The sequence below is a fragment of the Elephas maximus genome, chromosome 3 (genome assembly GCF_024166365.1).
Source record: "Elephas maximus indicus isolate mEleMax1 chromosome 3, mEleMax1 primary haplotype, whole genome shotgun sequence".
Classification (NCBI taxonomy): Eukaryota; Metazoa; Chordata; class Mammalia; order Proboscidea; family Elephantidae; genus Elephas; species Elephas maximus.
The window spans coordinates 87489432-87503257 of NC_064821.1; the positions used below are offsets into that span (position 1 = coordinate 87489432).

Below are 13826 nucleotides of genomic sequence, written 5' to 3' on the forward strand. Positions count from 1 at the left end.
TCAAAGTGGGATGCAGAATGTTTTCTTAATAGATTTTATTATGCCAATTGACTTAGATGTCCCCTGAAGCCATGGTCCCCAGACCACTGCCCCTGCTATGCTGGCCTTCGAAGCATTCAGTTTACTCAGGAAACTTCTTTGCTTTTGGTTTAGTCCAATTGTGCTGACCTCCCCTGTATTGTGTGCTGTCTTTCCCTTCACCTAAAGTAGTTCTTATCTACTATCTAAGTAGTGAATGCCCCTCTTTTCTTGAGTTTTTATAATAGTGGTCTTATACAATATTTGTCCTTTTGTCATAGACTTATTTCACTCAGCATAATGCCCTCTAAATTAATTCATGTTGTGAGATGTTTCACAGATTCATCATTGTTCTTTATTGTTGCATAGTATTCCATTGTGTGTATGTACCTTAATTTTTTTATCCATTCATCTGTCGATGGGGCATTTAGGTTGTTTTCATCTTTTTGCTATTGTAAATAATGCTGCCATGAACATGGGTGTGCATACGTCTATTCGTGTGACAGCTTTTATTTCTCTAGAATATATTCCTAGGAGTGGGATTGCCGGATCATATAGTATTTCTATTTCTAGCTTTTTAAGGATGTGCCATATTGTTTTCCATAGTGGTTGTATCATTTTACATTCCTACCAGCAGTGTAGAGAGTTCCAGTCCTCCCACAACCTCTCCAACCTTTGTTATTTTCTGTGTTTTGATTAGTGCCAGTAATGTTGGGTTGAGACAGTATCTCACTGTAGTTTTGATTGCAAGCATTTCTTCATGTGTCTGTTAGCAGCCTGGATGTCTTCTTTGGTGAAGTGTCTGTTCATATCTTTTGCCATTTTTAAATTGGATTATTTGTCTTTTTGTTGTTGAGGTGTTGAAGTATTCTATACATTTCAGGTACCAGGCCCTTGTTGGATATGTGGTGGCCAAAAACGTTCTTCCAGTCTGTACGTTTTGTTTTTACTCTTTTGGATTAAGTCTTTTGATGAGCATAAATGTTTAACTTTTAGGAGCTCCCAGTTATCTAGTTTATCTTCTGGTGTTTGTGCATTGGTAATGGTTTGTATTCTATTTATGCATATGTATTAGGGCCCCCAGTGTTGTCCCTATTTTTTTTCCATGTTCTTTATCATTTTAGGTTTTATATCCAGGTCTTTGATCCATTTTGAGTTAGTTTTTGTGTATGGTGTGAGGTATGGGTCCTGTTTCATTTTTTACAGATGAACATCCAGTTTTGCCAGCACCATTTGTTAAAAAGATTGTCTTTTCCCCAGCTAATAGACTTTGGTTCTTCGTCAAAGATCAGCTGACCATAAAGGTGTATGGATTTATGTTTGCGTTCTCGATTTTGTTCCATTGGTCTATGTGTCTGTTGTTCTACCAATACCAAGTTGTTCTGATTACCATATATAGTAGGCTGTTTTGACTACTTTCCTGTATAGTAGGTTCTGAGATCAGAGAGTGTGAGGCCTCCTTTGTTCTTTTTCTTCAGTAATGCTTTGCTTATCTGGGGCCTCCTTCCTTTCCATATAAAGTTGATGATTAGTTTTTCCATCTCATTAAAGAATGCTGTTGGTATTTGGATTGGGATTGCACTATATCTGTAGATCACTTTGGGCAGAACTGACACTTAATTTTTAATGTAGTTCAATTTACCACTCCTTCTACTTTCCTAGGGAAAGAAATCTTTCCCTACCTCATAAAAGGACATGAAGATACTCTCTCATGTTATCATCTGTTAAGTTTTATTGTTTTACTTTCACATATATACCTACATATGGAACCGATTTTTCTGTATGGTAAAAAGTAGGAATCAAGTTTCAATTTTTTTTCACATGAATATTCAACTGATTCAGCACAGTTTATGCAAAAGATTCTTCCTTCCCCATCGGTGGGCACTTAGTGAAATCCTTTCACTTTGAAAACTCATGTTTTTGTTCTAGAAAATTTTCTTCAATTATTTCATTGATGAATCCCTTACCTTCGTTTCTCTGTTCTCTATTTCTGGAACCTCTATTATTTAAACATTTAACTTCCAAGGCTGGTTCTCTTCAATTTTCTTATCTTTTGTTTTCCTCTTTTTCATTTCTTTGTCTTTGCTCTGCCCGATAGGAAGTTACCTTAGCTTTACTTTCCAACACTTCTACTGAGGTTTGTTTGTTTTTTTTACGGCATCACATTTGTAATGAATGAAGTTTTTCTGTTCCCTGAATATGTTTTTATAGTATCCATTTCTTATTTCATGGTTGTAATAACTTCTTTTATTTCTATGATGCAATTACTAATACTTTTAAAAAGTCTTCTTTCTGCATAGTCTCTATTTCCCCCAAATTGCCTTTTTTTTTTTTTTGCTTGTTTGTTCTGGTCTATATCTTCTACAATATTTAACACTGTTGACTATTCACTTCTTGAAATTCTTTTCTATAATGATTTTAATAACTTGCTAGCTTTTTCTCACTCTACTTTGCTAATTCCTATGTTGGCTCCTGTTTCATTATCTGTATATTCATTTATGTATTTGTCTTAGTTATCTAGTGCTGCTATAACAGAAATACCACAAGTGGATGACTTTAACAAAAAGAAATTTATTCTCTCACAGTTTAGGAAGGTAGAAGTCTGAATTCAGTGTGCTGGCTCTAGGGAAAGGCTTTCTCTGTCGGCTCTGGACGAAGGTTCTCGTGCCTTCCGCTTCTGCTTCCTGGTTCCTTGGAGGTCTCCATGTATCTTGGCATCTATCTTATCCCATCTCTGCCTGCTAATTTGCCTGTATAATCTCTATTTATATCAAAAGCGATATAAAACAACAACATACCCTATGTTAATCCCGCCTCATTAACATAACAAAGACAACCCATTCCCAAATGAGATTATAACCACAAGCATTTAACCACATATAACCACAAGGATTTAAAACACATATTTTTGGGGGACACAATTTAATCCATAACATTCCACACTTTGGCCTCCCAAAATTCATGTCCTTGTCACATGCAAAACACATTCACCCTGTCACATCATTCCAAAAGTCTTAAGTCAGCTCCAAGTCCAAAATTGTACCTTCTGAATCATCTAAATCAAACATGGGTGATACTTTAGGTGTATTCCATCACGGGGCAAAATTTCTCTTCATCTGTGAACCTGTGAAATCTAGAATACAAGTTATCTGCTTCCAAAGTACAGTGGTAGAACAGGCACAAGGTAGATATTTCCATTACAAATGGGAGAAATTGGAGGGAAAGAAAGAATAACAGGCACCAAGCAGGTCCAAAACCCAGCAGGACAAACTACATTAGCTCTCAAGCCTTGAAAATAATTCTCTGTTTTCTGAGACCATATGGGCAACGGCCCCACCCTCCAGACCCTGGGTGTTGGCCACACCCTCTGGATTCTGAGCAGATGATCCTTGGCCCTGGGCTTCAGCCCCACCTTCAAAGGCCCACTGGGACAGCAGCTCTGCTCCCTCAGCTTTGGGTGGTCCCATTCTCCTAGTCCATTTAAGTGGTGACCCTACCTTGGCCCTAACAAGGCATATTCTTCTGTCCCTTGGGCATGGCAGCCCCACCCCCTCAGCTTAGATGGCAACCCCATACCCCTGGCACACCTTAACAGTAGCCCCACACTCCAGAACCAAGTTAGTAAAGATCCAACTCTCTGAAACCTTGCTGGCTATGGCTATCCCTTTGAGATCCAGGAGACCCTAGCCACACACTTTGAAACCGAGAAGGTCCTGCTTCTGTGCTCCTTCCAACAGTTCTGCTGATCTCTAAGTTGCTCCAGGAATAGTCCTTTTCTTTTCCTGGAGGACAACAGATGTAGCTCCTTTGGCCTGTTTCCTGCCTATACAATTCCAAGAGGCATTCAGTGTTCTTTCCTTTCGTTTTCCTTCTGTCCCCTTCAGTCTAAGCTGACAGGTTTTCTGCTGTGGTAGCTGGTTAGATCCATCAATCACAGGCTTAATTACTTTAACGAAAGACTGTGTAGCCACATCCTTGGTGAACACTCTAGGACACGTGTCCTTAGTTTGTACAACAGAATTTTCCAAATCTTTAAGTTCTGTTTTAGTTTTTCACAGTTCCTTTTTAAGTTCATCTCTTTCCTCTCACATTTTATTGTAAGTAGCAAGGAGAAACCGAGCGGCACCTTTAAGGTCTTACTTAGAAATCTCACCATCCAGGTAGCCAAGTTCATCACTTACAAGGTCTACCTTCAACCAAACATTTGAACATAATTCAGACAAGTTGTTTGTCACTGCATAAAAAGCATCACCCTTCCTCCATTGTCCAATCACACGTTCATCATTTTCTCTTAAAGCCTCACCAGAATCACATTTAATGTCCACATTTCTAGCAACATTCTGCTGCTGGTGCCATATATGTTCTCTAAGATGATAGAGACTTTCTCTATAGCTCTCCTCATTTCCTTCTGAACCCTCACCAGAATTGTTTTTGATATCCATAATTCTACCAACAGTCTCTTCAAGGCAATCTAGGCTTTTATAATCAGGCACCTTCAAACTCTTCCAGCCTCTACTAATTACCCAGTTTTAAAACTGCTTCCACATTTTAGGTATCTCTTAGAGCAGCACCCCACTCCCAGCACCAAATCTTAGTTATGCAGTGTTGCTGTAACAGAAATACTACAAGTGGATGTTCTTAACAAACAGAAATTTATTTTCTCACAGCTTAGGAGGCTAGATTCAGGGTGCTGGGTCCAGGGGAAGGCTTTCTCTCTGTGTCAGCTCTGGAGGAAGGTCCCTGTGTCTTTAGCTTCTGCTTCCTGGTTCCCCGGAGATCTCCATGTGTATTGGCATCTATCTTACCCCATCTCTCTCTCTGCTCACTTGTTTAATCTCTTTTTATATGTCAAAACAGACTGACTGAAGATACACCCTACTCTAATCCTGCCTCATCAACATAACAAAGACAATCTATTCCCAAATCAGGTTATAACCACAGGCACAGAGGTTAGTATTTACAACATGCATTTTGGGGGGACATAATTCAATCCTTAACAGTATTCATTCAACAAATGTTTATAGAATATTTATTATTTTCCAGGTACCACACTAGGTGACAGGGATTTGAAAATTAGTAAGACATGGTTCCTGACCCGACTCCTCAAGTTTTTTTATTTTTCTGTTTTTATTTACTCTCTCTTTATGGATAAGCAGGAACAGAAACCTTGGCCAGTATGCTGTATCCCAGAGAATCCTGGGGTGTGGAGTCACCAGAGCAAATCACAAAAAAGGGCATAGAGCAGTACTAGAGGCAGAGTTGGAAACATAGTCCAAATTGAATCACCAATCCAAAAAGGACCAGGCAAAATCTAATTACAAATACATACCAAAACTACTATTAGAAAAAGATTTCAGGGAATTGAAGAACAGAGCAAGGCCTAATCCATTTCTGAGATAAAAAATAGCAACCACGGTCTTCGTGAACATCCAGCTCAATTGGCATAACATAGATTATAAAGAAAATGTTCTACATTCTACTTCGGTGATTAGTGTCTGGGGTCTTAAAAGCCTGTAAGTGGCCATCTAAGATACTCCACTGGTCTCACCCCTTTGGGGGCAAGGAAGAATGAAGAAAACTAAATATTTAAGGGAAAGATTAGTCCAAAGAACTAATAGATCACATCTACCATGGACTCCACCAGACTCAGTTCAGTACAGCGAGGTGGTACCCGGCTACCACTGACTGCTCTGATAGGGATCACAATAGAGGGCCCTGGACAGAGCTGGAGAAAAAAGTAGAACAAAATTTTAACTCACAAAAAAAGACCAGACTTACTGGCCTGACAAGAAACCCCAGGAGTATGGCCCCCAGACATTCTTGCCCCAGACACCATTAGCTCAATAATGTAGTCACTCTTGAGGATCACCCTTCAGCCAAACATTAGACAGGCCCATAAAACAAAACAAATGAGACTAAAGGGGCACAACAGCCCAGAAGCAAGGACTAGAAGGTGGGAGGGGACAGGAAAGCTGGTAATAGGGAACCCAAGGTCATGAAGGGAGAGTGTTGACATGTTGTGGGGTTGTTAACCAATGTCATAAAACAGTATTTGTACTGTTTAATGAGAAACTAGTTTGTTCTGTAAACCTTCATCTAAAGTACAATGAAAGAAAAACAATAGTCAGCAAGTGGCTTTAGAAATCTTATTCCTGGCATCTTAGGTCTGTTTGAGTTAGGAGTGGGGTTAGGGAGAAAGGGGAAGAAAGATGAAGTACTGAAATATTCAGCAAGGAACAGAAACATGACTTCAAATATCATCTCTGTGCTACAGACTCCAGTATTCTGACCTTCCTCCTCAATTCCCCATCCATATAAGCCAACCGTCTATCAGAAATCTTTTCCGAAATATACTTTAAGCACCTCAAATTTAAATTCATCTTCCTTCCAAAATCATTCATCTTATGCTCCCTAAATGAATAGCCATACTATCATCAAATCATCAGTGTCACCTGAGCTAGATGTTTTGGAATTCAGTTTTCTCTCATCTTCTTCTTCACTCCCAATTCATCCAACACACCTGGATGTTGCACCCAGTCCATTTTCCCTCTGAAGTATCTCCATTTTTTTTTTTTTTTTAAAACATTTTCAGTACAATTGCCTGTATCACCACTGGTTATTAGAGACAGATTTGGAAAGGTCTGTGAAATACTATGGAACCTGGGGTAGGATGCTAATATAAGTGTGGCATAAACACAAGTATAGAAGCAATAGTTATAAAAGTAATAGGTATAGAAGCAATAGAATCACATCTCAAGTTCCATGTGACAATTTCAGACAAATAATAAGACACTGAAATGGGAGGTGTAATGAGGGATGAAGGTTGCTTCAGCACAGTGATGGTGTAACGAGGCAGCCTGCTTTAGTGACAGTGGTGGTAAAAAAAGACAGGTACAATACAAGTCCTGAATCAAGGGGGTCAGTTCAAGAAAAGGCAAGATAGCTTGGAAATAGGCAACAATTCTACGAAAGGGAATGAGGCAGGAAAGCAGATCATAGCCCACTTCTCTCTGGTGCTATATAAACTTGGGGGATGGGGCAGAATTCAAGTGCCCAAGAGCTCTGACTTAAGGAGTCCAGAGAAGTAGAACAGCCTTTCCATTTGGGGTAAGAAGAGATAAAGAGAGCTATTTTTTGACCGTATTACTCAAGTAATAAGAGCCCAGTTACCATGTAAACACTACAACTTTGGGTATAAAGCAACAGAAGATTATTTATATGGGTTATGGAGAGCCCCTGGAAGACTGTCTGTTTGAACATCCTTGTTTCTGTGAAGTGGTGGGGTTGTTTGTAGGACTCGATTGGCTTTGTTGGACAACTAGAAAAAGCAAGCCCTTCAGTACATGGACTATTGTATCATACAGGCCACTCAGCTGGCCTCACTGCATCTTTCACCCTAGTACCAAAGCTCTCCGTAAAATAGAGAGGTAGTAAAAGTTATTCTCCTAAAACAAAAGTTATCTTCTTAATAGAGAGGTAAAGTAGAGAAACGTAAAAAGCATGAGTTCTGATGTCAGATGAGCCTGGATTAGAAATAATTTCCTTATTCATAAAGTGGAAATGATTCTAACACCTAATTCACAAGGTAGTTATGAAGACTAAATGAATTACCATACATAAAGTTTTTTTGCACGATGCCTGGTACATAGTAGGCCCTAACAAGCAAAATGGAAAAACAAAACAAAACAAAAAAACTGGCTCGTTTAACTTCTCTTCTTAAAATCCTTCAATGGCTTTCTATGATTAAGTCTCTACAACCTGGCTTCATAATAAAAGCAAGCATTCATTTCAGACTTGTCTGTCTTTTCTACTAGATTATAAGCTACTTGAAGGCAGGAACCATGTCTGTTTCACCCCCTCAACAACCAGCATAGTTCCTTGCACATAGTAAGCAATCAAAAAATACTTGTTGAATGAATAAGTGAATATAATCTCTTTTTCCATCCATCTGCCCCCATTATACAGCTCATAATAAGCACAATGCTAACAGATGCTTCTCAGAATTACCCTGAAGCCAGGCAGGATCTTAAAATGTCAAGAGAATTCTCATATTCATTTCATTTCACTGAATGGCACAAGCTATTTTGTGCTTTCTTTTATTCTTCAATATTTTGGGCTCCTGGGGACAGGGATTGTATGGATGAATAAAGTCCATAAACTAACAACATATAACCTTTATGAGGTGGATAATTTGATTGCTTCAGGAAACCCCAGAGTTAGATACATACTTGTATGGATAGAATGAATTATGTCTAAGTGATTATAATTGTAAAAACACATCAACTTTTAAGGAAGCAATATAAATATAGCAACAAAGTAGGTTTTTTCAACTAAAATGTTGAACAATTACCATGCACTTGGTTGATTTCTGAGTTGGAGGATAGAATCTCATCTGCCAGTTTCTGTGCAGTAGGAAGAACTTCGGTGTGGTGTGCCGTGATTAAATATTGAATAAACTTTTGTAGCTGATCCCTGTTCATCTGGAAAAGGGTTTCTGAGATAGGAAGACGCAATTTAACTTGGTCTGGTTTACGGATTCTGTAGAGTGAGAGTGCTACCACGTGCGCACAGTAGAATATGTCCTTGTTCCCACAGCCACATGTCACTGAAGTAATTTTGCATCGATCAAAACTGATTGCAACTTTGTAAGTCATTGCTGGTTCGGAAGCTGTGGCTGGCTCAGTTACTGTGCCACTCAGATGGAAGCCTAAGGAAAGAAAGAAAAAAGTGTGTTTAGAGAGAGATTCTGTAGTAAGAGAGTAAAAGTTTCTACTTTGCATTTCAATTCATCAATTCAGAAACTATTCACTGAGTATCTCCTATATATACGCTAGGCTGTACTGTAGACACAAAGGCCAGTGAAGCTCAGGTCTTGCTCTCAAGCACACAATCTAGAACTAAGGTCCTTAACCCAGAGTTCATGAACTCCCTGGACTTACATACAAAATTGTGTTTGTTTGTAGCTATGTGCATTGCTCTGGGGAGACAGTTCGTAGCTATCATCATAGTCTGAACAAGGTTCATGGCCCCAAATAAGTTCAGAACCTCTATAATAGATTTTGAGCTCTGGGTAGGGGCCAAAGGCAAGTCTACGAATAACATCAGTACGATGTAGAATATGGTAAGTGAGAGAAACTAAAAGAGTGCCATGAGGAAGGACAGGAGAGAGAACAAGGAAAATCAAGGATAACATTTTTTACTCAAAACATACAATCCCAAACAGTGACCATGTTCTTGCTGTTGTTAGTTGCTGTTGAGTTGGCTCTGACTCACTGTGACCTTATGTATAACAGAATGAACTGTTGCTCAGTCCTGTGGCATCTTCATGGTCTTTGATATGTTTGAGTCCATTGTTGTGGCTACTGTGCCAATCCATTTCATTGAGAGTTTCTCTCATTTTCGATGACCCTCCACTTTACCAAACATGATACCCTTTTCTAGTGACTGGTCTTTCTTGACGATTGTTCAAAGTAAGCAATCAAAGACTTGCCATCCTCGGTTCTAAGGAGTATTCCGGTTATATTTCTTCTAAGACTGATTTGTTCATTCTTTTGGCAAAAAAAAAAAATTCTTTTGGCAGCCCATGGCATATTCAATATTCTTTGTCAACACCACAACTGAAATGCATCAATTCTTCTGTCTTCCTTGTTTACTGTTCAGCTTTCGCATGCACATGAAGTGACTGAATACCTAAAAGGCAAGAAACTTCATAGGACATGGAAGGTAAAGATTGGTATAGTGAGTTTGTGTAGTGTTTACACCTCTACTAGGCACACAGCATGAATAATTTTGAAATGTAGAGAGAATACATTTTAAACTTATAGCTAAATTGAAAAAAATCAAATCAATAATAAATTCATTCTACAATATTGTTTATTCTTTAAATATTCTTATAAAGAAGAATAAAATAGTTTATTCTTTACTTCTCCTTTGACAAGAATACAAGAACCTTCATATTGATCTAATTAAAAAAATTTTTTTTTTTTTATCATCTAATTATTCAGACATTCAACAAAAGTTTAGCAAGACCTCAAGTATCAGATACTACTAGGCCTAGGAATATGAAAAAAATAATTGTGGGAGGGTGGAGGAGAGATGCTGTGGTGCAATGAGTTCCTTTATGTGGCCTTTTGCCTTGGTTCTTTCGAAAAACAGCTTGGGAGATTTTTCCCTTAAACCTTGTGGAGCTGTTACCTTTGTCCTAGTTCTTGGAAGAAGTAACCTGGAGGACCACCTCCCAGGGTGCTTTCTACCCCAGAGGATTTGTTACTTTTGCCCAGAGGAGGAGCCTGTCTCTGCTGGCAGAAAATGTTACTTCTGTAGAAGACCTCAGTTGATTGATGTCTCATGGTAACGATGACTAGTTGAACTCTGGCCTGGTGAGGGAGGCCCCACCTTATAACTGAAGAGAACTGGGATATATAACTGGCTGAAAGGCAGAAGTTTTAGAGGCCTCCTGGTTGACAGGGGCTGGGAAGGGAGCTTGCCCTTTGGGACACGAATGACCTGTATCTAAAAGCCTCCCAGTCCTGGTAAAAAAGCTGCAGCTGAGACAGCTGCTGGCTGAGAGCTGGGCTGGCAGAGAAGCAGAGCCACGTGGCAGCTAAGCAGTCCTGAAGCTGCTATACTGACTGTACAGAGAGGCAGAGAGGTCCAAGGGTAGAGAGGCCTGATGGTGGACAGCAACTAAGAAAACTGAGGGAGCTGCTACATTGGCCATGAGCTGGGCCAGCTAGCAGCAGAGAGGCCTGACAGCAGAGAGCAGCTAAAAGACCTGTCCTAGTTGGAAACTTCCTGCACTGAAGAAGGGAGGGATGTACTCTCCACTTCAGGCGAGCCTTCCAGACCTTGCCAGTGTACTTCCTGATCCTGATCCCGATCTGTTCCTATTACACTTCCAAGTTGATCCTGATCCTGAGTTGTAGCCTGTTACTTCCCTAATAAACCACATAACTGTGAGTATGGTCCGTAGTTTTGTGTGGCTATTGCAACAAATTATGGAATCCAGCAGAGAAGTCGAGTGCTGTGAGGGGGTGGGGTAGGGAGAGGAATGACGGCTGGGGTCAGAAATGAAGAAATTGGAGACTGCAAGTACGTCTGACCCCCACCTCATAGGAACCGGCTTTGTGCTGATCCTCATTCTTATCCCTCATGAATTTAGACTATTACTATACAACAAAGGCACAGCTAATATCTGTTAAGCACTTACTGTGTAGCAGAACTGTGTTGGGTGTTTTTCATACTTTAACACAACAACCTTGTGAAGTCGGCATCATTTTTTTCTTATTTTAAAGTTGCATAAACTGAGGCTCAGAAAGGTTAAGTAATTTGCCCATGGTCCCTCAGCAAGCAAGTGATATGCCTGGGATTTGGATCCAGGTCTGACTAACTGCAAAACCCATTTTCTTTTAATTATATTACACCACCTTTAAAGATGCCACAATAAAGTCCTTATCCTCAAAAATCACAAACACATAAATAGATTATTACAGCATAATGCGCCAAATGGTAAAGCAGAGATCAGAACAAATGTTAGGCTAATTTCTGAGACTTACCTGTTTAACAGCACTGCACAACTGTGAACAGGAATATAATTTAAAATAATCTTACATTTGTTGTAGAAACATTTGCCAAAGAAGAAAAAAAGCTGCTGGTGTAAGTTTCAGAGCTACCATTGTGACCCAGGAGAATTAAAAAATGCAGAGAGAAAATTTTCCAAAGTTTAAGTTTCAGATAATTATGGCTAATTAAAATAAGAATGAGACCTAAATTCATAAGCATATTTATAAAACTGCTTCTCTTCTTGTGTCACTAAAACATGGCAAAATCAACACAACTAAAGGCACATTTAGGTCCAATCCAAAAAAAGAAAGAGTGTACATTACTGAAAAATTAACTGCCAGAGCAAAAAAAGGTCAAAAAAAAATTTTTTTTTTCTTTAGCACCCAGGTATATTTTCTAAACTCCACAGATTTTTTAAACTTAGCTCTGCAGTTTTAAAAATATTTACTGTCATTTGTTTAAAGTCAAGTCAAAGAATTTCATTTAAATATGATTAAGTATGGGTAAAGAGGAAGAGAACTACAAGGTTGAGAAATAGCTCCTCTCCAGACTTACACCCACCAGACATGGCCAACAGAATAACACAACACAGAGAACATGACACTAGGGATTAGGAGGCCAGGATTTGCTATTTACAAAAAAAAAAAATTTTTTTTTTTTTTCCTGCAGTCCTGGGCCACTCACTTTGCAAGTGAGCTACTGCTTCCTCTAAGGTAAAATAGAGACAATACTTGCTCTGCTTATCTTACAAAAGTGCTTTGTAAACAAACCCAAAGCAAAGAAGTTTCCTGAATACAACCGAATGCTTTGAAGGCCAGAGTAACAGGGACAGGGGTCTGGGGACCACAGTTTCAGGGGACATCTAGGCCAACTGGCATAACAAAATGTATTAAGAAAACATTCTGCATCCCACTTTGGTCAGTGGCTTCTGGGGTCTTAAACGCTAGCAAGTGGCCATCTAAGATGCATCAACTGGTCTCAACCTACCTGGAGCAAAGGAGAATGAAGAACACCAAAGACACAAGGTAAATATGAGCCCAAGAGATAGAAAGGACCACATAAACCAGACACTCTATCAGCTTGAGACTGGAAGAACTAGATGGTGCCCAGTTACTATTATTGATGACTGCCCCGACAGGGAACATAACAGAGAATCCCTGATGGAGCAGGAAAACAGTGAGATGCAGACCTCAAATTCTTTTAAAAAGACCAGACTTAATGATCTGACTGAGACTAAAGGGACTTCGGAGGCCATGGTTCCCGGACCCTCTGTTAGCCCAAGACTGGAACCATTCCTGAAGCCAACTCTTCAGAAAGGGATCGGACTGGACTGTAAGACAGAAAATGACACTGGTGAGGAGTGAGCTTCTTGGCTCAAGTAGACACATGAGACTATGTGGGCAGTTCCTGTTTGAAGGCGGGGGTAGGGGGGAGGACAGGAGCTGGTTGAGTGGACATGGGAAATACAGGGAGGAGAGAAGGAGTGTGCTGTCTCATTAAGGGGAGGGCTGCTAGGAGTACACAGCAAGGTGTGTATAAGCTTTTGTATGAGAGACTGACTTGACTTACAAGCTTTCACTTAAAGCACAATAAATTAAAAAAATATTTTTAAAAAGTGCTTTGTAAAACTGTAAAATAGCCTACAGATTTATTATTATTGTCTTTATACAGTTTTCATTAAAGGGTCTCCATGCTGAGAGAATCAGAGAGAGTCACATACAAAGCCAAGTTTCAACACTATTGAAAACCAGGTGCTAAGAAAGTAATTTGTAACCTTCCTCAGGTCACTTGGGAGTATTTACTACATTCTTGAGAAATGGCTTAAACCCTGATGAAAAAAGACTCCACAGAAAAGCTAAATAAGAGAGTGTGCCAATGTGGAAAAGCTTGGATCCCAGGCCCCTGAGTGTAAAAGATGGGTACAAAACCCAAAAAACCAAACCCACTGCCGTGGTGGAGTCTATTCTGACTCATAGTGACCCTATAGGACAGAGCAGAACTGCCCCATAGAGTTTCCAAGGAGCACCTGGTGGATTCGAACTGCTGACCTTTTAGTTAGCAGCCATAACACTTAACCACTACACCACCAGGGTTTCCAATATGAGTACAGTAAGTAGCAAAACCAGGATTCAAATACAGGTAGTCTGGCTCCAGATTCTGTACTCTTAACTGCTGAACTATACTGCGTCTGAATAATATTGTGTTGTGTGGGGTCGCTATGAGTCGAAATCGACTCAACCACACCT

At 39.6% G+C, this 13826-nt stretch overlaps 1 protein-coding gene across 2 annotated transcripts in view; it reads right to left on the reverse strand.

Moving 5' to 3' along the window:
* ZSWIM5 (zinc finger SWIM-type containing 5) overlaps window positions 1-13826 on the reverse strand; it is a 203558-nt gene that overhangs the window by 67884 nt on the left and 121848 nt on the right. For both annotated transcript variants that reach the window (XM_049879122.1, XM_049879121.1), the window contains exon 2: window positions 8369-8725. In XM_049879122.1, the coding sequence (XP_049735079.1) occupies window positions 8369-8725 (357 nt within the window). The remainder of the gene's footprint in view (window positions 1-8368; window positions 8726-13826) is intronic.